This window comes from Manis pentadactyla, chromosome 2 (genome assembly GCF_030020395.1).
Source record: "Manis pentadactyla isolate mManPen7 chromosome 2, mManPen7.hap1, whole genome shotgun sequence".
Taxonomy (NCBI): domain Eukaryota; kingdom Metazoa; phylum Chordata; class Mammalia; order Pholidota; family Manidae; genus Manis; species Manis pentadactyla.
The window spans coordinates 183,830,312-183,855,820 of NC_080020.1; the positions used below are offsets into that span (position 1 = coordinate 183,830,312).

At 41.0% G+C, this 25,509-nt stretch overlaps 1 protein-coding gene across 2 annotated transcripts in view; it reads right to left on the reverse strand.

The window, feature by feature from the left end:
• COMMD1 (copper metabolism domain containing 1) overlaps positions 1-25,509 on the reverse strand; it is a 174,684-nt gene that overhangs the window by 63,208 nt on the left and 85,967 nt on the right. The window contains exon 3 of one of the 2 annotated variants that reach the window (XM_057497159.1): positions 1,624-1,672. The exons of the other annotated variant lie outside the window; for it this stretch is intronic. Coding sequence (XP_057353142.1) covers positions 1,670-1,672 — 3 coding nt within the window. The 3' untranslated portion in view covers positions 1,624-1,669. The remainder of the gene's footprint in view (positions 1-1,623; positions 1,673-25,509) is intronic. 2 annotated transcript variants of the gene reach the window in all.

The following is a 25,509-nucleotide window of genomic DNA, read 5'->3' on the forward strand; positions in this document are numbered from 1 at the left end:
TCAGTAGCATCTTCCCAGCTGGAATGACCAAAAATGTTTCCAGATAATGCCAAATCTCCTTTTGGGGCAACTCTTCCCCTGCAAGCCCCAATGAGAACCACTTATCTACGAAGACACCAACCATCAGAAAGGGGTTCTGTCAATACAGGTCAATGATTTTTATTTGGGATTTTCCCAAAGACACACATGTAAGAGTATAAGTTAATAAATTATAGATACATTGGTGAGATTTATTTTGAAAGCTCCAGGACAGCAAAGGCTAGGTCTGTTTTTTCTGGCTGTTATATTTGCAGCAGTTTCTGGCCCATGATAGTGTTTGACAGTGTTTGTTAAACAAGCTAAAACATGTAGATACTAAACTGTTAGTAGGGGCTGTGAATTACTATTCAATTTTCAGGTTAAACCATCATGATTTCTACTACATGTATTATAATTTCTTAATGTATTTCTCTCACCCACCTTAACTAGAAAAAAATTCTAATAGTTAAATCACATCCAAAAATTATTAAGACTATGATATAATCAGCCAACTACTACATCCAAACCAATTATGACTTGGAACATAGGGGATAGCAAAGGCAAATAGGAACACTGCCACGGAAAATAAGCATAAGAAAGAAAGTAAACTCCACGTGGAATCTAGGCTAAAGATCTAACAGCTTAGGGCATTACTATTTGGAGAAGATAAAAGAAATTTAGGGTGTTATCGTCTTTCTGCCCAGATTGCTCTTTGCTTGGCTTATTGTTCAGGACTCAACTCAAGGTCTCACTCTCTAAGTGTTCTCCAAATACTCTAGACAAGTAATTTTAAAACTTCTTTTTGGAGCCACAGACTCATTTTCAAAATCTGATTATAAACAAATGGCAATGATGCATAAGTTTTTTTAAAAAGGGAAAAAAATCTGACTCAAACTATGAACCCTCTTCCTAGAAAAATGCACTTACATACAAACTTTACCACATAAATTCAGGGAGTTTGTGTATCTCCTAAAATCTACTGATAGACAATGGTTTCTCTCATTTCTGCATGACCATTAATACTTATTGTCCATACCACACAATTTAGCATTTCAAGTAAGTTCTGGTATCTAGTTTCTTATACCCAAATTGAGTTAAATCATGTACTTCTAGTATGTCAACTAAGTAGCTGGTAAGGTGATTCTGAGAATCTCATAAAATAGAACATGTGGAAAATGCTTATAAACTGTAAAGTACCAATACACATTCTTCTATTATATTCTTCATTTCCATCTCCTCCACCATATTATAAAGAACTTGGGAGTAGGGACTGTCTATTGCAAACTCTCCTGAATACTTTTTAGTGTCCAGTAAAACTGAATGGATCTTTCTTAGTATCTATCTCAAGCAAGGAACCCTGGCTTATTTCCAAGGTTGAGGGTGGTGGTGGGAGTAACCCCCTCTAATCTGCCTCCAAAGGTAACAGAGAGAGATGAAACACTTTGCTTCACAAGAACTTCAATTGTCCTATCTTTGTAAGTCATGTATTAGTTTACATACTCCAATATATAGCTACTGTGGACAGCTAAATATTGAAAAATGTGAAGGGCTTGTAAATATTAAATCGAAGAGAAAGAAAAAAAAGAAATGCATCAAGTTTCTTACCTTAAAATTGGCATCTGTTGAATTCTTTGAATCATGTTGCCAAGATTCACTGCAAGAGAATGAACTATATTTGAAGGGCCAAGCCAATAGATAATAGGTGTAAGGATTCATAAGCTCTTCTCTTTGCTTAACTTCTTCAGACAATGTTTCATGGTAAGTTCTACATTAATTTTAATTTTCAGGAATAAAGTGGTGGCATAAAACAAATACCATAATGAACAACAAAACCCAAGCTCTGTTAAAAGCTAAGGAGCTATACCTAGGAATTCACCCAAAGAATACAAGTTATCAGATTCAAAAAGACATATGCACCCCTATGTTTATCGCAGCACTATTTACAATAGCCAAGATATGGAAGAAACCTAAGTGTCCATCAGTAGATGAATGGATAAAGATGTGGTACATATACACAATGGAATACTGTTCAGCTATAAGAAAGAAAGAAATCCCACCATTTGCAACAACATGGATGGAGCTGGAGGATATTATGCTCAGTGAAAAAAGCCAGGCAGAGAAAGACAAGTACCAAATGATTTCCCTCATTTGTGGAGTATAACAACGAAGCAAAGCTGAAGGAACAAAATAGCAACAGACTCACAGACTCCAAGAAGGGACTAGCGATTACCAAAGGGGAGGGGGAAGAGGGTGGGTGGGAAGGGAGGAGAAGGGGAATGAGAGGTATTATGGTTGGCACACATGGTGTGGGGGGGGATCATGGGGAAGTCAGTGTAGCATAGAGAAGGCAAATAGTGACTCTGTGGCATCTTACTACACTGATGGACAGTGACTTCAATGAGGTATGGGGGGGGACTTGATAATATGGGTGAATGCAGTAACCACATTATTTTTCATATGAAGCCTTCAAAAGAGTGTGTATCAATAAAACATTAATTTAAAAAAGCTAAGGAGCTATAGATTAATCCTACCCTCTTTTAAAGACCAACTCAAGTCACCATTTCTTAACTTTTTTTTTTACTTGTCTCATTTTACTTGACTTTGAGTTGCCTAGCATTTTGTCCACAATCCTTCAGGTTACATTATCATAAATTTTACTGGTCAGAACTGCACACACCGAAGTACCTGTCTTATCTCCTCATCCAGATCATGTTCTCTGTAGCATATCTGTGTAGCACAGAATCAGCTACACACATAGTACCTGCTAATGAATAGCTGAAACAGAATGAAGTTAAATGATTTATTCAGGACTCAAATTCTTCTTCTATAAAAACAATACTAATAATCCCAGTTTTCCAATTTCTGTATCACAGATGAAATCAATGTGAAGGTAGTGACAGAAGACCTCTAAGAATTTATACAGGAAGAAAATAGGTCATTCTTTTCATGGTCAGGAGCCTATTTTTTTGAGTGTTTCCTACACACAAATGAGCAGAAGCCCATTCTCACCAGATTGTTTCTTTGGTAGGTGATAGGTGAAGGAATGGAACTCCCACCCCTAAAACTCCTATTCTGTCATTTTTTTCCCCACCTTTCTTTGACACTGGATGCTAGTCTGGAATACTTGCTTGGTTCACCCTTTGAGTAAATATAAAAAAAGGAAAACAGAATAATTCCAGCCCTTTTACTCTATTTTGCAAAGATACCAAGAAGATAAATAAGAAACTTACAGAATCAGGAAGTACTCTGGAGGAAAGACACTATGCAAATGAAATACATTAAAGAGTTACTTTCACATTTTTAATTATGTGCCTAATTTCCAATTTAAACTGGTACTTTTTAAAAAATAGGGCCAACAAAGAAATCAGTAAAAAGAAACCAGAAAACTGAAATAAACAAAAAGCAGAACAGATTAACCAGGAGGTAGATTAGAAGGCTATCAGAAATAATATAAAGACCTCTCCCTTCAAAGTGACACGTCTACCTGATGTTACAAAGTCTAATTGGACAAAATGAAAGTCTGACACACAGGCCACATATTTAAATAAATGTGCAAATTAAAATCTAGTCTTCGTTAATCATAATGAAGAAAATAAACAAATGGATTACAAATTTGCCAAAATTTACAAAACTTTTGCACTGTAATTACAGGTTTATTTAATATAAAGGAAGGAAGCCAAAAAGCAAAAAGAACTCCTGGAGGTTAACAGCAGGAAGGGCATAAAAAGAACAAAGAACAAAACCTTACTTCTTAAGGATCAGGGTTATTCTGTGGAAAATGTTTTGATGTTCCCTCCCTCCTAGAGAAAGAAAAATGTTCTGCAAATGTTATAACAAATATTCCTAAATACCACAGTGCTACAGGGCTATTAAACCAATAACCCTTATGATTTTAGGTTTGGTTTAAAGGGTCATTCAAATAATTATTTTATTTCTTATCTTTCAAGCACTACCCACACATGAATGTACATACAGCTAGTTACTATGTGAAAACTTATAAATCTGTAATCCCTTCTATAAATCAAAACCAATGAATGCTCAGACAAAAACCAAAAATTAACACGAGTATCCAAGAAAATACTAATGTAGAACCTAGCCAGAAAGTAGAAAAATAAAATACACATAACCAAAAAACCCAGTGTAGGTAAAATTGCGGTATTTCCAGAATCTCTTGCCTGGCCTTAGTGCACCTCCATTTCAATAGGTGTTTTCCAAGGGTGGAGAGTAGTCCATCTCCATATCAATAGGTAATTACAAGGGCCACAGAGGGCATATCTGGACAGGAGAGGTTAGATGTGGTCTCTTCTGCAGCCAGGTCACAAGAGACACGGGAGAGCAGAAGTGGAAGACTGCTTGTAAGAAATAAATGGGCTTCTCCCATTTTTACTTCTCCCTTTGACTGATTTCAGTTTCAAAGGTAGTTTGCTCTGGAATTTTCCCCCTGGAATTACATCTGGTGGTAGTTGGCAGGACCACTGCACCCAAAATCTGTCTATGTGGGTGCGACCCTTGGGCGGGCTGCCACTAGAGATGGCCGGAACCCCCTTGTGGACAGTGGGGAGGCCCCAGTGGCTGCAGCGGTAGAGGGTGCAGCTTCACCCAGGAGCCCCCTACCTGTGTGGTTTCCAACTGGGAAGCCCCTAGGGTAGAACTCATCTAGGGTAAAGCACCTCCTAGAAGGGTGGGGCCTTCCCCAAAATTGTGGAAGGGTGGAGACACCAGAAGCTGTGGAATTAGCCCTCCGTGAGATGGAAGACTGCTTAGAGGCCCTGAGTGGCCATGTACCAGCTGGGTTTGTAGGACCTCTATCCCTCAAGATACTGGAAAGTGTTATCAAAGTAAGAGGGGGTTTTCAAGAAGAGAGAGAGGGTTATTGAGGTGAGAGAGAGACTTTGGCAGGAGAGAGACACACCCCAGCATTGCCTGCAGGAGCTGGGCAAAGTCCTACAGGATAACTGCAAGAAAGAGAGAGTTGTTGAGAAGACAGGTTGTGCTCCTGGAAGATTCCCTAGCAGCAGCGAGGGAAGAGGCAGCAAAAGGAGCCACATTGCAGGAGGCCATGGAGGAGGGAGAGGAAAGAGAGGTGCCTTCAGCCCTGGAGATGATAGAGATGTTGGGAGAGGATGAGGGGGTGGGGCCAAGGGCCGACCTCCTGCTGAGGCCACAGCCGGAGGCACCAGCCTGTCCCATAGTAAACGCTGGCCTGGTTGTAATTAAGAAGGTAAAAACAGAACAATCACAGGCTCCTCAGTGGGAGGAGCCACCCCTCCCAGGATGTGGAGCACTCAATGCTCTGCCTCTATACCCAGGAGGAACTGGTGGACATGAGCATCTGGTACCAGCAGGAACTGTCAGAACCTCTGCCTGCATGGCTTTTGTGTCTCTAGGATATGGGGTGGAAAACGTTGTGTCAGGCTCTGAAATGACTAGACTGGCTTCCCTGATGACTCACCCTTCCCTCTGGCAGCGGTTGCAAAGTTCCCATCACACCTCAGGGAATCAGGCGCATCTGGATTGGATGACAGCAGCCATCAGGGCAGTTTGGCCTAATCAGAGTGATTCACCATACTCACCCATGAGCTGAAAAACGTATGCAGACCTCTAGCAGGTGTTACAGGAGGTGGGCATGAAAAATATCACCTATAATATTGACCCACCAGGGTCTTGAAGAGCTGTTGTTCACCACAGGAATGAGAAATATGGTGCTCCATACAGATCACCCATCTCTCTTTGGGTCCCTAGTGACTATTCTTGCCCCCCACATAGGACAACCCATAAGTGAGGCTACTCATACTTTAGCAGATCTGGGGAAGGTTGAAACAGTAAGAGCATGGAAGGAAGAGCAGGCTATGACTGAAAGGAGAGGTGCAAAGGGCCCCATAAAGGTCTTGAGGACCCAGATGTGAGTTGATTAGATAAATAAAAACCAGGGTAGTGAAGGAAAAACTTGATGGGCAGCCCACAGGATCTTGTTAGAACTGTGGCACCAATTAAAGCCAGAGCAGCAGTTCCAGCCACTAAGGTCCAGGACATGGAAGCTGGGGCAAAGCCCAATGTCCGGCCCATGTCCCCACAAGACTTCCTGGGGAACAGTACTCAGGCTCCACCTGGGCCCTCACCCCGACAGGACAATAACTGGGCACTGTGGTTCAACTGAGGGGGAGGTCAAGGTCCCCACCTTGGGGGATGTGGTGGGGACCAGAGGTCACATGTAGAATTAGCAATTCATTGGTCCCCTGTGACTGTACAACGTTTCCTGGAGCTGGTGGACACAGGAGCTGAACGTTCTCTGATTTATGGCAACCCTGAGCATTTTCCTGGGACCCTGCTGTGATAGATGGCTATGGGGGTAAGGCAATTAGAGTGAAGAAAGCCCAACTCTCACTGGGGATAGGGCATTTACCCCCAAAGGAGTATACTGTGTACATTTCTCCCATCCTTGAATATATTTTAGGAGTACACATCCTACAGGGCCTGTGGTTACAGACCACTGCAGGTGAGTTCAGACTGAGGGCACACGTGGTAAAGGCAGTTCTGAGGGGATATGCTAAGCACCCGCCTATAGCTCTTCCTGTACCTCAGCGGCTCACAAAAAAAAGGCACAAGGAAATTGGAGAAACTCTACAGGAGTTGGAGATGGTAGGCATCATAAAGCCCAATCACAGTCTTTTTAATTCCCCAGTGTGGCCAGTGAAAAAGCCAGACGGCTTCAGTGAATGACCATAAATTACAGGGAATTGAATAGTCACACCCCCTTTGCATGCTGCTGTCCCCACTATAGCAGACATTCTGGACACCCTCAGCCATGAACTGGGAACATATCATTATGTAGTAGACCTTGCTAACGCTTTCTTCTCTATTGACATAGCACAGGAAAGTCAGGAACAGTTTGCCTTCACGTGGGAAGGCTGGCAGTGGACATTCACTGTCCTCCAACAAGGATACCTCCACAGACCCACCATTTGTCAAAGACTTGTAGCCCAGGACTTGGCCACATGGAAGAAACCACAAATGGTGTGGCTGTATCACTACATTGAAGATATCATACTCACATCTGATTCTCTTGCAGATTTAGAAGAGGCAGTTCCTAGACTGCTGAACATGTACAGGAGAAAGGATGGGCTGTGAACAGCACCAAGGTTCAGGGACCTGGTTTGTCCGTGAAATTCTTGGGGGCTGTCTGGTCAGGTAAAACTAAAGTTGTTCCTGAAGCAGTCATAGACAGGGTCCAGGCTTTCCCCACTCCTACCACTCTGGCAGTATTACAACAGTTTTTGGGTCTTTTGGGCTACTGGAGAGTGTTTATCCCACACTTGGCACAAATTCTGAAGCCCTTATGCCAGTTGGTATGAAAGGGCATCAGGTGGGACTTGGATGAAACATGTGCAGCTTCTTTCACTGTTACGAAGTGAGCAGTCAAGGCCGTACACAGGCCTTGAGTGTAATGGACTCAACAAGGCCCTGTAAGCTAGATGTTCATGTAACAGAAGATGGTTATGGATGGGGCCTTTGGCAGTGGTTTGAATGGACATGCTGACCTATTGGATTCTGGTTACAACTATGGAAAGGAGCAGAGTCCAGTACACCTTGATAGAGAAGCAACTGGCTGCTGTGTAACATGTCTTGCTGGCTATGGAGCCCATCACTGGAACAGTTCCAGCCAACATAATAACTACCTATCCCATCACACGGTGGGTGCGAGACTGGACCCAAAGGCCATGGAGTGGCATGGCACTGGCCAAATGGTATTCATATTTAGAGCAGCATATCGCCCTCTCTACTAGCCCCTTAAGTGAAGAACTCCAATGCTTATTGGGGTGAGTGATGTATACCAGTGGAAAGCAGGAAGAACTTGCTTTTGAACCACTGGTAGTTGAGAGTCCTTATCAGGAGGGAAAAGCCCCTAAATCTAAAAATGCTTGGTATACATATGGTTCCAGTCGTGGGCAGTCCCTGAAGTGGAGGGCTGTGGCTTTCCATCCTAAGACTGAGACAATATGGATGGAGGATGGAGAGGGAATGGGCAGCCAATGGGCTGAGTTGCAGGCAGTATGGCTTGTGATCACTTAGGAGCCCTCCCCTAGTTATCTGCACTGTGAGCTCTAAGAGGGACTTACACCAATTCCCACAACAACATGGCACAATAGTACAGGGGCTGATACCCCTTGTCAGATGGCAGATAGACTACACTGGGCCTCTTCCTATATCAGAAGGGTATCGGTATGCCATGACTTATGTGAACACAGCTACTGCCTTGTTGGTTGCTTTTCCTGCACATCATGCAGATCAGCAAACCAACAAAAGGGGTCTAGAGTCTCTTTGCAGTCTATGGCCAGCTGCAGGTGATTGAGAGCGTTCAAGGTACCCACTTTACCAGACGTGCATTACAAGAATGGGTGCAGCAATTAGGAATAAAGTGGAAGTTTCATGTACTATATAACTCTACCAGGGCAGGCATGATAGAGAGGTACAATGGTTTGTTGAAATCTAGCCTGAAGTCAGACACCAATAGTCTATGGGGCTGGTCAGTTCATTTATGAGCAGTGCTACAGTGTTTGAATGAGAAGCCCCGAAAAGGAGCCTTGAGCCCTGTGGATATGCTAACACACATTGTGGCCTCTCCTACACAACTGTATGTGCAAACTAAAGAGGAGTTTTTGAAGCCAGGATATGGCCAGTAGAGCAACATCCTACTGCCAGCCCCAACTGCATTAAACCCTGGAGACTCAAGTGGACGTGACCCTAGACGTTTCGACACATGGACCAGCGATGACTGGCCCTTCTGGCACCTTAGGGAAAAGGTCTGGAAGCTGGCCTCCTGTGTGCTCCTGGAGTAACAGCAGAGTGGCCCCCCAAGGATATACCAAAAAATGACCAGGAGGTAAAAGCATCTTATGGGGAAGTTTTGTTTTCTCTTTATGGCCAGTGCATGTATCTTCCATAGCCCTATATATTGACCCATCAGTAACTCCCCCAGGGAGGGGAGTGAAAATCTGGTATACTAGACCAGAACGAAATCCCATTCCTGCCACTGTCCTATCACAGGATCACTCTCTTGAATGCATCCTACCTGACAGACAAGATTTGCCTATACCTATGTATCTTATTGCCCTTAAGGTTATTTTCTTCTAAAGTCCCTGTGACTCGAACATGCCCCCTGGCTGCAGCTGCTGCATGATGATTGCTTTGAACTCCCTACCTGTTCAGCTACTGACTGCCTCTGGAATGGGCAAGCTATGGATTTAATCTTGCTAGGACTGTGAACCTAGCTGAAGCCTCCAGCTTGAGGACTATACATTTTACTGCTGTTGATGTTATATGTTATTACTTTGGTTACAGTGCTCCAGTGTTCTCACACAGAGGCCATTGCAGAAGATTGCAGTAGATTGTAAGGTGAGATTTCTGGAGGAGTGGGCTGTGGATAAAATAGCAGTATTTCCAGAATCTCTCGCCAGGCCTTAGTGCATCTCCATATCAATAGGTGTTTCCAAGGGGTGGAGAGAAGTAATCCATCTCCATGTCAATAGGTAACTACAAGAGTAAAGGAGAGGTTAGGTGGGGTCTCTTCTTTTGCAGCCAGGTGGCGAGAGACAGGGGAGAGCAGAAGTGGATGACTGCTTGTTAGAAATAAACAGCTTTCTCCCACTTTATTTTTCCCTTTGATTTCGGTGTCAAAGGTAATTTGCCCTAGGATTCCCCCCACCCCTGGAGTTACACCCAGCAATAATAAATTTAGAAACAAATGGCTCAGCACACCTGTGGCTACTAAAAAATAGGTTACCACTTAGCTTGTAAAATCATATACAACTTCCCTTAAAAAAGCTAACTTACTCCATATTCATCCTTAATGTTCTCTCAATCTCTACATAGACAAGGTAGTTTGAACATTTTAGAGAGGAGTTCTTTATTAAGGAAACTAAAATTCTGGCAAGAATGAGTTAGGCAAGTGCTCATCCAGAATTATTAGCCTCTCATAACATCTGACCACTCATTTGCTCACTAATGCAACAAGTTTATATTTAGCATCACTATGCCTGATGTCATAAGCACCTGTGATTCAATAAGGAATAAAAACAGCATAATTCCTACTTTTGTGGCTCTTAATGTTTGGTGAGACAGACAGTAAACAAACTATAAATGAAACAGACATTATAAAAAGGGAAAGGGAGGAGCTGTGGAAGGTACTATGATAGGCACAACACACACATACACACACACACACAAGTCAAGGAAAAACCTACATAACAATGGACATTTGAGATACAGAGGAAGAAAAGAAATTGGTAAAGCTTCCCAGGATAAATAAGCATCTAAGCTTCCTTCTACTTATTCATATGAATAATAATAATAGTAATCCTTCACCTTCTCTCCTACACCAGTTTGCCATCTTTGTTTCAGGTTCATTGCATTTCAAACTTTAGGACATCCTGAATAACTTGACTATGAGCAGAAAGAAGAACATACCAGAAAAGTCTATTCTGCCACTGTTTGCAATAATTTGGTAGGTAGATTTAGTTGGACCTAACTTCCCAAAATATAGTTCAAACTGACTTAAACTTAGAGGTAAGGACAGAGCAAATAGGAATATACTTTCTACATATGAGATACTGTAAAATGAAAACAAATAAATCTAAAAACCTTTCCTTAAGGGATTGAAAAATGATTCCAAAGAGATTTGTTTCTAAAAAAAACTAAAATATACAAAAATGAAGAGCGCAGTTAACAAAAAAATATGAAATAAGGCAATGAACTCAAGTTTGAGAATTTAAAGAGACACCCTTAGACCACCTAGCCATTATTAAATAGGGGCATCTTCAGTGAACAGTAACTGCTATTTTGTTTAATCTCCAGCTGCCCAAGATACAAGCTATTCCCTTGCCTAAAGCTACACCCAGTGTCACTGCCTTAGCTGGTATTTGCAAAGGCTCTGTATGACTTATAGACAAATCTCAAGATGATGACAGTGTTAGGCAGGAAAATAGATATGAGTGGGGTGGAAAGAGAACAAGATCAGTAAAGACCCCTAGAAAGGATTCAATTAACCAGTTAAAACTAGAAATCCAGAAAAGACTCAGAGTTAATGAGTTAATCAGTTAAGGCTCAAAAGGTCAAGAGCAACTTGGCCTTGAATGTTTGAATATTCTCCAGATAAGGAAAAGTATCTGAGCACAGCCCACATCTTCATTGTATCAATTACATTATGCCATTCTAAGATTTACTCTAGACTGCTAAAAGGCCCACCTATAAACAGCATAATAAAGACAGGGAGATCCCACCTTAAAGCCAAAATTGACTTTTGAAAAAAAACCTAGGAAGTTTAAGAAGAAAGATTCTTAACATACTCTTTAGCAAACAAATAACTCTGCCCACCTTAGAGGAAGGGCAAACAGTCTTGATTGATATGCTCCCAAACCAGGAAGTGCTATCCTGGGAGGGGACCAAAGCAGTAAATTTCCTGTGTTAAGCTAATTTTGTAGAATTACCTAGAGGACTGATAGGAAACTTAATGTCTCATCAAAAATACTTGGGACCGAAGGAGAAGCCAAGATGGCAGTGTGAGTAGTTCAGTGAAAATCTCCTCCCGAAAACACATATATTTCTGAAAATACAACAAATACAACTATTCCTAAAAGAGAGACCAGTGGATTCAGTACAACAGCCAGGCTACATCTACATCTGCGAGAACTCAGAATCACGCGAAGGGGGTAAGATAAAAGCCACGGTCCAGCGGGACCCAAGTGCACCCTCCACCACAGCTCCCCAGCGGGAAGAAAGGAGACAGAGTGAGGAGGGAGTGAAAGCCCAGGACTGCTAAACAAGCAGCTCTAGTAATCTGCACCGGGAGCGCAGACACATGGTGCATAGTGTGCTGGATATCAGAGAAACAGAAAAGCAAAATCTGCAAGCGGATTCCCGCAACCAGCTCCCCTGGGACAAAAGAAAAGCAAGTGCTTTTTGAAAGTCTTAAAGGGACAGGGACTTCACAGATGGACAAAATCGTCTCAGCAAACTCAGCCCAGCAGCTGGGAATCTGGGAACTCCAGGAAACCTAACGCCCTGGGCGGCACCGCAGCTCTGTAGCCCCTCACGGCGATAAGCAGCCAGCGAGTCGTTCCCCCGGCTGGGGCAAACCCCAAAACACCAGCCCAGTAGCAGGAGAGCAGCTGCACACGCCAGTGGCAGGGAGCACAGACGTGCACCAGCAGCGGTGGCGCCACAGGGGTCCGGGAGAGGCCCACCCGAGCTGGCAGCGGCCAAGTAGCACGGAAGAGAACTGAACGAGCCTGCGGTGATGGCCGCCGAACGGCCTGAGAGTGGCTGTGCCCCCAGCAGGCGACCAGAATCTCCTCCCAGCGAACAGGCCCCAGGCCAGACCCAAAGGCTGCCACCAGTGCACAACTGCCCAGCAGAAGCAACGCTCTCACAGGAACTGCACACCTGGCATGCTTGCCACTCCCCGCAGGGCTCTGCCCTACCCTGACGAAGACCCCGCCCACAGCAGCTTAGGCAATTAATCCACAGGCTGCTCCAGGAGTGCGGGTAACAGACACAGGCAGCAGAAAAGCACAAGGCGACCAGCAAGCAAGAAAGGACTTTGTTCTCCAACCTAACAGACGTGCTACCTGCCTATAGCTACCTCCACTACCACAAAAAGGCAGAAGAATTTGGTCTGGTAGAGAACCACCCAGACAACCCCTGAGAGGGCCTGGGGAGATAGACATAACCAATCTCCCCAAAAAAGAATTCAAAATAAAGGTCATAAACATGCTGATGGATCTGCAGAGAAATATGTAAGAGTTAAAAGATAAAGTTGGGAGGGAGAATACAGAAATACAACAATCTCTGGAAGGACTTAAGAGCAGACTGGATGAGGTGCAAGAGGCACTAATGGAATAGAAATCAGAGAACAGGAATGCAGAGAAGCTGAGGCAGAGACAGATAAAAGGATCTCCAGGAATGAAAGAATAATAAGAGAACTGTGTGACCAATCCAAAAGGAACAATATTCGCATCATAGGGGTACCAGAAAAAGAAGAGAGAGAAAAAGGGATAGAAAGTGTCTTTGAAGAAATAATTGCTGAAAACTTCCCCAAACTGGGGGAGGAAATAGTCTCTCAGACCATGGAGATTCACAGAACTCCCAACACAAGGGACCCAGGGAAGACAACACCAAGACACATAATAATTAAAATGGCAAAGATCAAAGACAAGGCCACAGTACTAAAGGTAGCCACAGAGAGAAAAAAGGTCACCTACAAAGGAAAACCCATTACACTATCATCAGACTTCTCAACACAAACGTTACAGGCCAGAAGAGAATGGCATGATATATTTAATGCAGTGAAGCAGAAGGGACTTGAACCAAGAATACTGTAAGCAGCACAATTATGATTTAAATATGAAGCCGTGATTAAACGATTCCCAGATAAGCAAAAGTTGAGGGAATTTGTCTCCCACAAACCACCTCAAAAGGGTATTTTAGAGTGACTGCTCTAGATGGAAGCACCCCCAAGGCTAAATAGATGTCAACAGAGAAAATAAAATCACAGCAGAGAAAGCAGAGTAACCAAATACTAACTAAATGCAAAAAATAAAATCAACTACACAAAAAAGCAGTCAAAGGAAGCACAAAAGAAAACAGAATAAAACACCAAACATATAAAGAATGGAGGAGGAGGAATAAGAAGGGAGAGAAATTAAGAATCATCAGACTGTGCTTATAATAGCTTAATAATCGAGTTAAATTAGACAGTTAGATAGTAAAGAAGCTAACCTTGAACCTTTGATAACCACAAATCGAAGGCCTGCAATGGCAATAAGTACATATCGTTCAGTAATCACCCTAAATATAAATGGACTGAATGCACCAATCAAAAGACACAGAGTAATAGAATGGATAAAAAAGAAAGATGCATCTATATGCTGCTTACAAGAGACTCACATCAAACCCAAAGACATACACAGACTAAAAGTCAAGGGATGGAAAAAGATATTTCATGCAAACAACAGGGAGAAAAAAGCAGGTGCACAGTACTGGTATCAGACAAAATAGACTTTAAAACAAAGAAAGTAACAAGAGATAAAGAAGGACACTACATAATGATAAAGGGCTCAGTCCAACAAGAGGATATAACCATTCTAAATATATATGCACCCAATACAGGAGCACCAACATATGTGAAACAAATACTAACAGAATTAAAGGAGGAAATAGAATGCAATGCATTCGGTCTAGGAGACTTCAACACACCACTCACTCCAAAGGACAGATCCAACAGACAGAATATAAGTAAGGACACAGAGGCACTGAACAACACACTAGAACAGATTGACTTAACAGACATCTCCAGAACTCTACACTACACCCAAAAGCAGCAGGATACACATTCTCACATGCACATGGAACATTCTCCAGAATAGACCACATACTAGGCCACAAAAACAGCCTCAGTAAATTCAAAAAGACTGCAATTCTACCAACCAACTTTCAGACTACAAAGGCATAAAACTAGAAATCAACTGTACAAAGAAAACAAAAAGGCTCACAAACACATGGAGGTTTAAAAACATGCTTCTAAATAATCAATGGATCAATGACCAAATTAAAACAGAGATCAAGCAATATATGGAGAAAAATGACACCAACAGCATAAAGCCCCAGTTTCCATGGCATGCAGCTAAGGCAAGTCTAAGAGGAAAGTATATTGCAATTCAAGCCCATCTAAAGAAGGAAGAACATTCCCAAATGAATAGCCTAATGTCACAATTATTGAAACTGGAAAAAGAAGAAATAATGAGGCCCAAAGTCAGCAGAAGGAAGGAAATAATAAATATCAGAGAATAAATAAATAAAATTGAGAAGAATAAAAAAATAGAAAAAAAATCAATGAAACCAAGAGCTGGTTCTTTGAGAAAATAAACAAAATAGATAAGCCTCTAGCCAGACTTAAGACAAAAAGAGAATCAACACACATCAATAGAATCAGAAACGAGAAAGGAAAAATCACGACGGACCCCATAGAAACACAAAGAATTATTAGAGAATACTATTAGAATCTATATGCTAAAAAGCTAGAAAACCTAGAAGAAATGGACAACTTCCTAGAAAAATACAACCTTCCAAGACTAACCAAGGAAGAAACACAAAATCTAAACAGACCAATTACCAGCAATGAAATTGAAGCGGTAATCAAAAAACTATGCAAGAACAAAAGCCCTGGGCCAGATGGATACACCACTGAATTTTATCAGACATATAGAGAAGACATAATACCCATTCTCCTTAAAGTTTTCTAAAAAATAGAAGAGGAGGGAATACTCCCAAACACATTCTATGAAGCCAGCATCACTCTAATACCAAAACCAGGCAAAGGCACCACACACAAAAAAATTACAGACCAATATCCCTGATGAACACAGATGCAAAAATACTCAACAAAACATTAGCAAACCGAATTCAAAAACGCATCAAGAGGATCATACACCATGATGAACTGGGATTCAACTTAAGGATGCAAGGATGGTAGAACATTCGAAAATACATCAACATCATCCACATCAACAAAAAGAAGGACAACAACCACATGGTCATCTCTGTAGATGCTAAAAAAGCATTTGACAAAATTCAACATACATTCATGATAAAAACTCTCAACAAAATGAGTATTCAGGGCAACTACCTCAACAAAATAATGGCCATATATGACAAACCCACATACTACATCATACTTAACAGCAGGAAGCTGAAAGCTTTTCCTCTAAGATCGGGAACAAGACAGGGATGCCCACTCTTCCCACTGTTATTCAATATAGTACTGGAGGTCCTAGCCACAGCAATAAGACAAAACAAAGAAATACAAGGCATCCAGACTGGTAAAGAAGAAGTCAAACTGTCACTCTTTGCCGATGACATGATCTTGTACATAAAAAACCCTAAAGACTCCATTCCAAAACTATTGGAACTAATATCTGAATTCAGCAAAGTGGCAGGATACAAAATTAACACACAGAAATCTGTTGCTTTCCTATACACTAACATTAAATTAACAGAAAGAGAAATCAGGAAAACAATTCCACTCACAATTGCATCAAAAAGAATAAAATACCTAGGAATAAACCTAACCAAGGAAGTGAAAGACCTACACCCTGAAAACTACAAGACACTCCTAAGAGAAATTAAAGAGGACACTAACAAATGGAAACTCATTCATGCTCTTAGCCAGGAAGAATTAATACTGTCAAAATGGCCATCCTGCGTAAAACAATCTACAGATTCAATGCAATGCCTATCAAAATACCAACAACATTCTTCAACAAACTGGAACAAATAGTGTTAAAATTCATATGCAACCACAAAAGACCCCGAATAGCCAAAGCAATCCTGAGAAGGAAGAATAAAGCAGGGGGCATCTCGCTTCCCAACTTCAAGCTCCACCACAAATCCACAGTAATCAAGATCATTTGGTACTGGCACAAGAACAGAGCCACAGACCAGTGGGACAGAACAGAGTCCAGATATTAACCCAAACATATATGGTCAATTAATATATGATAAAGGAGCCACGGACATACAATGGGGAAATGACAGCCTCTTCAACAGTTGGTGTTGGCAAAACTGGACAGCTACATGTAAGAGAATGAAACTGGATCACTGTCTAACCCCATACACAAAAGTTAATTCAGAATGGATCAAACACCTGAATGTAAGTCATGAAACCATAAAACTCTTAGAAAAAAACATAGGCAAAAATCTCTTGGACATAAACACGAGTGACTTCTTCATGAACATATCTCCCCAGGCAAGGGAAACAAAAGCAAAAATGAACAAGTGGGACTATATCAAGCTGAAAAGCTTCTGTACAGCAAAGGACACCAGAAAGAGAACTAAAAGGCATCCTACAGTATGGCAGAATATATCTGTAAATGACAGATCTGATAAAGGGTTGACATCCAAAATATATAAAGAGCTCATGCACCTCAACAAACAAAAAGCAAATAATCAAATTAAAAAATGGGTAGAGGATCTGAACAGACAGTTCTCCAAAGAAAAAATTCAGATGGCCAACAGACACATGAAAAGATGCTCCACATCGCTAGTCATCAGAAAAATGCAAATTAAAACCACAATGAGATATCACCTCACACCAGTAAGGATCGCCACCATCCTAAAGACAAACAATAATAAATGTTGGCGAGGTTGTGGAGAAACAGGAAACCAGCTACACTCCTGGTGGGAATGTAAACTAGTTCAACCACTGTGGAAAGCAGTATGGAGGTCCCTCAAAAAGCTCAAAATAGAAATACCATTTGACTGAGGAATTGCACTTCTAGGAATTGACCCTAAGGATGCAGGAACCCAGTTTGAAAAAGACATACGCACCCTGATGTTTATCGCAGCACTATTTACAATAGCCAAGAAATAGAAGCAACCTAAGTGTCCATCAGTAGATGAATGGATAAAGAAGATGTGGTACATATACATAGTGGAATACTAATCAGACATAAGAAAAAAACAGATCCTACCATTTGCAGCAACATGGATGGAGCTAGAGGGTACTATGCTCAGTGAAATAAGCCAGGTGGAGAAAGACAAGTACCAAATGATTTCACTCATATGTGGAGTATAAGAACAAAGAAAAAACTGAAGGAACAAAACAGCAGCAGACTCACAGAACCCAAGAATGGACTAACAGTTACCAAAGGGAAAGGGACTGGGGAGGATGGGTGGGAAGGGAGGGATAAGGGTGGTGGGGGGAGAAGGGGGACATTACAAGATTAGCATGTATAATGTGGGGTGGGCACGGGGTGGGCTGTGCAACACAGTTAAGACAAGTAGTGATCCTACAGCATCTTACTATGCAGATAGACAGTGACTGTAATGGGGTTTGTCAGGGGGACTTGGAGATGGGGGGAGTCTAGTAAACATAATGTTCCTCATTAATTGTAGATTAATTATACCAAAAAAAAAAATACTTGGGACCACTTAACAAGTTCACACCCCTAGTCCTTTGTCATTCCTGAAAAATCCTTAAAGGGTGAACCCCCAAGCTTTCAGTGCTCCTCTCTCGGAGGTCGCCCACACTTTCTAGGTGTGTAACCTTTTATTTTATTTTATTTATTTATTTATTTATTTTGAGAGGGCATCTCTCATATTTATTGATCAAATACTTGTTAACAACAACAAGATTCTGTATAGGGGACTCAATGCACAATCATTAATCAACTCCAAGCCTAGTTCTCAACAGTCTCCAATCTTCTGAAGCATAACGAACAAGTTCTTACATGGAGAACAAATTCTTACGTAGTGAATAAGTTCTTCCATGGTGAACAGTGCAAGGGCAGTCATCACAGAAACTTTCGGTTTTGATCACGCATCATGAACTATAAACAACCAGGTCAAATATGAATATTTGTTTGATTTTTATACTTGATTTATATGTGAATCCCACATTTCTCCCTTCTTCTTATTATTATTTTTTTAAATAAAATGCTGAAGTAGTACGTAGATGCAAGATAAAGGTAGAAAACATAATTCAGTGCTGTAAGAGGGCAAATGTAGATGATCAGGTCTGTGCCTACAGATTAAGTATTAATCCAAGCTAGACAAGGGCAACAAAACATCCATGGATGCAGAAGATTTCTCTAAAAACGGGGGGGGTGAGGTTCTAAGCCTCACCTCTGTTGATCCCCAATTTCTCACCTGATGAATCCCTGCGACTGTGCCTGTCTTAGGTTGTTCCTCCCTTGAGGAATCTTACCCGTCTCTGGCTAACCAGTCATCTACCGGGGCCATACAGGGAAATGTAAAGTTGGTAAGTGAGAGAGAAGCCATATTGTTTGAAAAGGTTAGCTTTTTACCTCTTTGCATATTTATGCCCTGTGGCTTCTATGCCCAGCATTTGTCTTGAGGTATCTTTACCACTTGGAAGAATTATGATACTCAGTAATTTCAATATGAGGCACGAATTCTACTAAAGGGTTGTAATTAGGAAGGAAGAAGAAAAGCTATAGAGGTAGCAGATGGAAGAAAACATGGGAAGATTGATTATTTCTTTGACATATCTTCTTGTAGAGTAACATAAGCATGAATAGGTTTTAACCTATGAATTAAATTGCGCACACACATTAACATAATAGGAATACAGCTACATAACCAAACCAGACCTACAATTACCAGCCATCTCCACTGAAACCAAGAAAACCAGTTAGGCACCCTAGGCATTTGTGAACACTTATCAATGATATGATGGATATTGTCTAACTGAATTTGAATATTTTGAGAAAAATCAGACAAATTAAAACAACACATTCCTGGGAACTGTTTACATCCCATATGTTCTTTTAACAGTAGATAGTCTGTAGTTGCAAGATTTTGGAGCACTGCAACTTGCACTTCTCCTAATTCTTGGTGAGTTCCGACAGTATAGATCCAGTCAAATTTGTTGTTTTACTGTATGCACAGGCCAGCTTAGATATCTCCTTCTTCATTCCAATGGCAAGTCCAGGAACCGGTGGGATGAATGCAGCTACAACTGCAACAGCGCCAGGATCTTTGCTGAAGTTTTTAGATGTTCATCTTCTGCAATGACTCTTCAAGAGAATGTTGATGTTGGAAGTTCTTCTTCATATCGTATCTTAATTCGTTTTCTGGGTAGCCAAATAAGGCTTTGATCCTCTGTATAACACAAACAAACCCTTTGCCCACACTTTGATATGCCCTTTATATCATTATGAAGAACTTATTGGAGATCACCACACAGGAACTGCTTTTTTTTTTTTAAGAGAAAGGAATATTATCAGAAAAATGTACTTCCATAGCTGATCATCTGACACCTTTAAATGATCAAAATTAAGGATATTAAAAGCATGATTTAATCGTTGATTTACAGTTAGTTTTATCCTATCAGGGAGTAACCCCCTTTTCTTTCCTTTTTTTTTTTGTTATCATTAATCTACAATTATATGAAGAATATTATGTTTACTTGGCTCTCCCCTGTACCAGGTTCCTCCCACAAACCCCTTTACAGTCACTGTCCATCAGCATAGCAAAATGTTGTAGAATCACTACTTGTCTTCGCTGTGTTGTACAGCCCTCCCCTTTCTCCCACCCCCCATTATGCATGCTAATCATAATACCCCCTTTCTTCTTCTCCCCTCTTATCCCTCCCTACCCACCCATCCTCCCCAGTCCCTTTCCCTTTGGTACCTGTTAGTCCATTCTTGGGTTCTGTGATTCTGCTGCTGTTTTGTTCCTTCAGTTTTCCCTTTGTTCTTATACTCCACAGATGAGTGCAATCATTTGGTATTTCTCTTTCTCCGCTTGGCTTGTTTCACTGAGCATAATACCCTCTAGCTCCATCCATGTTGTTGCAAATGGTAGGATTTGTTTTCTTCTTATGGCTGAGTAATATTCTATTGTGTATATGTACCACATTTTCTTTATCCATTCACCTACTGATGGACACTTAGGTTGCTTCCAATTCTTGGCTATTGTAAATAGTGCTGCGATAAACATACAGGTGCATCTGTCTTTTTCAAACTTGAGTGCTGCGTTCTTAGGGTAAATTCCTAGGAGTGGTATTCCTGGGTCAAATGGTAAGTCTATTATGAGCATTTTGAGGAACCTCCATACTGCTTTCCACAATGGTTGAACTAATTTACATTCCCACCAGCAGTGCAGGAGGGTTCCCCTTTCTCCACAACCTCGCCAACATGTGTTGTTGTTTGTCTTTTGGATGGCAGCTATCCGTACTGGTGTGAGGTGATACCTCATTGTGGTTTTAATTTGCATTTCTCTGATAATTAGTGTTGTGGAGCATCTTTCCATGTGTCTGTTGGCCATCTGTATTTCTTTTTTGGAGAACTGTCTGTTCAGTTCCTCTGCCCATTTTTTAATTGGATTATTTGTTTTTTGTTTGTTGAGGTGGGTGAGCTCTTTATATATTTTGGACGTCAATCCTTTATCGGATCTGTCATTTACAAATATATTCTCCCATACTGTAGGGTACCTTTTTGTTCTATTGATGGTGTCTTTTGCTGTACAGAAGCTTTTCAGCTTAATATAGTCCCACTTGTTCATTTTGGCTGTTGTTGTTTTCCTTGCCCGGGGAGATATGTTCAAGAAGAGGTCATTCATGTTTATGTCTAAGAGGTCATTGCCTATGTTTTTTTCTAAGAGTTTTATGGTTTCATGACTTACATTCAAGTCTTTTATCCATTTTGAATTTACTTTTGCGTATGGGGTTAGACAGTGGTCCAGTTTCATTCTCCTACATGTAGCTGTCCAGTTCTGCCAGCACCATCTGTTTAAGACACTGCCATTTCACCATTGTATGTCCATGGCTCCTTTATCATATATTAATTGACCGTATATGTTTGGGTTAATGTCTGGAGTCTCTAATCTCTTCCACTGGTCTGTGGCTCTGTTCTTGTGCCAGTACCAAATTGTCTTGATTACTATGGCTTTGTAATAGAGCTTAAACTTGGGGAGTGAGATCCCCCCTACTCTATTCTTCTTTCTCAGGATTGCTTTGGCTATTCGGGGTCTTTGGTGTTTCCATATGAATTTTTGAATTATTTGTTCCAGTTCGTTGAAGAATGTTGCTGGTAATTTGATAGGGATTGCATCAAATCTGTATATTGCTTTGGGCAGGATGGCCATTTTGACAATATTAATTCTTTCTAGCCATGAGCATGGGATGAGTTTTCATTTGTTAGTGTCCCCTTTAATTTCTCTTAAGAGTGACTTGTAGTTTTCAGGGTATAGGTCTTTCACTTCTTTGGTTAGGTTTATTCCTAGGTATTTTATTCTTTTTGATGCAATTGTGAATGGAATTGTTTTCCTGATTTCTCTTTCTATTGGTTCATTGCTAGTATATAGGAAAGCCACAGATTTCTGTGTGTTAATTTTGTATCCTGCAACTTTGCTGTATTCCGATATCAGTTCTAGTAGTTTTGGAGTGGAGTCTTTAGGGTTTTTTATGTACAATATCATGTCATCTGCAAATAATCACAGTTTAACTTCTTCTTTACCAATTTGGATTCCTTGTATTTCTTGGTTTTGTCTGATTGCCGTGGCTAGGACCTCCAGTACCCCGTTGAATAACAGTGGGGAGAGTGGGCATCCCTGTCTTGTTCCCGATCTCAGAGGAAAAGCTTTCAGCCTCTTGCTGTTCAGTATGATGTTAGCTGTGGGTTTATCATATATGGCCCTTATTATGTTGAGGTACTTGCCCTCTATTCCCATTTTGCTGACAGTTTTCATCATGAATGGATGTTGAAGTTTGTCAAATGCTTTTTCAGCATCTATGGAGATGATCATGTGGTTTTTGTCTTTCTTTTTGTTGATGTGGTGGATGATGTTGATGGATTTTCGAATGTTGTACCATCCTTGCATCCCTGGGATGAATCCCACTTGGTCATGGCGTATGATCCTTTTGATATATTTTTGAATTCGGTTTGTTAATATTTTACTGAGTATTTTTGCATCTACATTCATCAGGGTTATTGGTCTGTAATTTTCTTTTTTAGTGGGGTCTTTGCCTGGTTTTGGTATTAGGGTGACGTTGGCTTCATAGAATGAGTTTGGGAGTATTCCCTCTTCTTCTTTTTGGAAAACTTTAAGGAGAACGGGTATTATCTCTTCTCTGTATGTCTGATAAAATTCCGAGGTAAATCCATCTGGCTCAGGGGTTTTGTTCCTGGATAGTTTTTTGATTACCACTTCAATTTCTTTGCTCATAATTGGTTTGTTTAACTTTTGTGTTTCTTCCTTGGTCAGTCTTGGAAGGATATATTTTCCTAGGAAGTTGTCCATTTCTTCTAGCTTTTCCAGCTTGTTGGCATATAGGTTTTCATAGTAGTTTTTAATAATTCTTTGTATTTCTGTGGAGTCTGTCGTGATTTTTCCGTTCTCATTTCTGATTGTGTTGATTTGTGTTGATTCCCTTTTTCTCTTAATAAGTTTGGTTAGAGGCTTATCTATTTTGTTTATTTTCTCAAAGAACCAGCTCTTGGTTTCATTGATTTTTGCTATTGTTTTATTCTTCTCAATTTTGTTTATTTCTTCTCTAATCTTTATTATGTCCCTCCTTCTGCTGACTTTAGGCCTCATTTGTTCTTTTTCCAGTTTCATTAATTGTGATGTTAGACTATTCATTTGGGATTGTCCTTCCTTCTTCAAGTGTGCCTGGACCGCTATATACTTTCCTCTTAAGACTGCTTTCGCTGCGTCCCACAATAGTTGGGGCTTTATGTTGTTGTTGTCATTTGTTTCCATATATTCCTTGATCTCTATTTTAATTTGGTCGTTGATCCATTGATCATTTAGGAGCATGTTGTTAGGCCTCCATGTGTTTGTGAGCCTTTTTGTTTTCTTTGTAGAATTTATTTCTAGTTTTATACCTTTGTGGTCTGAAAAACTGGTTGGTAGAATTTCAATATTTTGGAATTTACTGAGGCTCTTTTTGTGGGCTAGTATGTGGTCTATTCTGGAGAATGTTCCATGTGCACTTGAGAAGAATGTATACCCTGTTGCTTTTGGATGCAGAGTTCTATAGATGTCTAATAGGTCCATCTGTTCTAGTGTGTTGTTCAGTGCCTCCGTGTCCTTACTTATTTTCTGCCTGGTGGATGTATCCTTTGGGGTGAGTGGTATGTTGAAGTCTCCTAAAATGAATGCATTGCATTCTATTTCCCCCTTTTGTTCTGTTAGTATTTGTTTCACATATGCTGGGGCTCCTGTATTGGGTGCATATATATTTAGAATGGTTATATCCTCTTGTTGGACTGAGCCCTTTATCATTATGTAGTGTCCTTCTTTATCTCTTGTTACTTTCTTTGTTTTGAAGTCTATTTTGTCTGATATTAGTACTGCAACCCCTGCTTTCTTCTCTCTGTTGTTTGCCTGAAATATGTTTTTCCATCCCTTGACTTTTTATCTGTGCATGTCTTTGGGTTTGAGGTGAGTTTCTTGTAAGCAGCATATAGATGGGTCTTGCTTTTTTATGCATTCTATTACTCTGTGTCTTTTGATTGGTGCATTAAGTCCATTTACATTTAGGGTGACTATTGAAAGATATGTACTTATTGCCATTGCAGGCTTTAAATTCGTGGTTACCAAAGTTTCAAGGTTAGCCTCTTTATTATCTTACTGCCTATCTTAGCTCGCTTATTGAGCTGTTATATACACTGTCTGGAGATTCTTTTCTTCTCTCCCTTCTTATTCCTCCTCCTCCATTCTTCATATGTTGGGTGTTTTGTTCTGTGCTCTTTTTAAGAGTGCTCTCATCTAGAGCAGTCCCTATAAGATGCCCTGTAGAGGTGGTTTGTGGGAGGCAAATTCCCTCAGCTCTTGCTTGTCTGGGAATTGTTTAATCCCTCCATCATATTTAAATGATAATCATGCTGGATACAATATCCTTGGTTCAAGGCCCTTCTGTTTCATTGCATTAAATATATCATGCCATTCTCTTCTGGCCTGTAAGGTTTCTGTTGAGATGTCTGATGATAGCCTGATGGGTTTTCCTTTATAGGTGACCTTTTTCTCTCTAGCTGCCTTTAAAACTTTTTCCTTGTCCTTGATCTTTACCATTTTAATTATTATGTGCTTGGTGTTTTCCTCCTTGGGTCCTTTCTTTTGGGAGTTCTGTGTATTTCCGTGGTCTGTTCGATTATTTCCTCCCCCAGTTTGGGGAAGTTTTCAGCAATTATTTCTTCAAAGACACTTTCTATCCCTTTTCCTCTCTCTTCTTCTTCTGGGACCCCTATAATACGGATATTGCTCCTTTTAGATTGTTCACACAGTTCTCTTAATATTGTTTCATTCCTGGAGATCCTTTTATCTCTCTCTGTGTCAGCTTCTATGCGTTCCTGTTCTCTGGTTTCTATTCCATCAATGGCCTCTTGCATTCTATCCATTCTGCTTATAAATCCTTCCAGAGTTTGTTTCACTTCTGTAATCTCCTTCCTGGCATCTGTGATCTCCCTCTGGACTTGATCCCATTGCTCTTGCGTATTTCTCTGCATCTCCGTCAGCATATTTATGATTTTTATTTTGAATTCTTTTTCAGGAAGACTGGTTAGGTCTGTATCCTTCTCTGGTTTTGTCTCTGTCATCTTGGTTGGCCTGTAATTTGGCCTTTTCATGGTAATAGAAATAGTTTGCAGAGCTGGGAGGAGTGAAGGCTGGAAGGACTTCCTTTCTTGTTGGTTTGTGGCCCTCCTCTCCTGGGAGAACAGCGACCTCTAGTGGCTTGTGCTGGGCAGCTGCGCGCAGACAGGGCTTCTGCTTCCTGCCCGGCTGCTATGGAGTTTATCTCCGCTGTTGCTGTGGGCGTGGCCTGGCTTGGGCAGCTACTCCAAAATGGTGGAGCCACGTTGGAGGGGGAGCGTCCGGGAGGCTATTTATCTCCATGAAGGGCCTCCGTGCTCCCTGCTGCCCAGGGGATTAGAGTGCCCAGAGATCCCCAGATTCCCTGCCTCTGGACTAAGT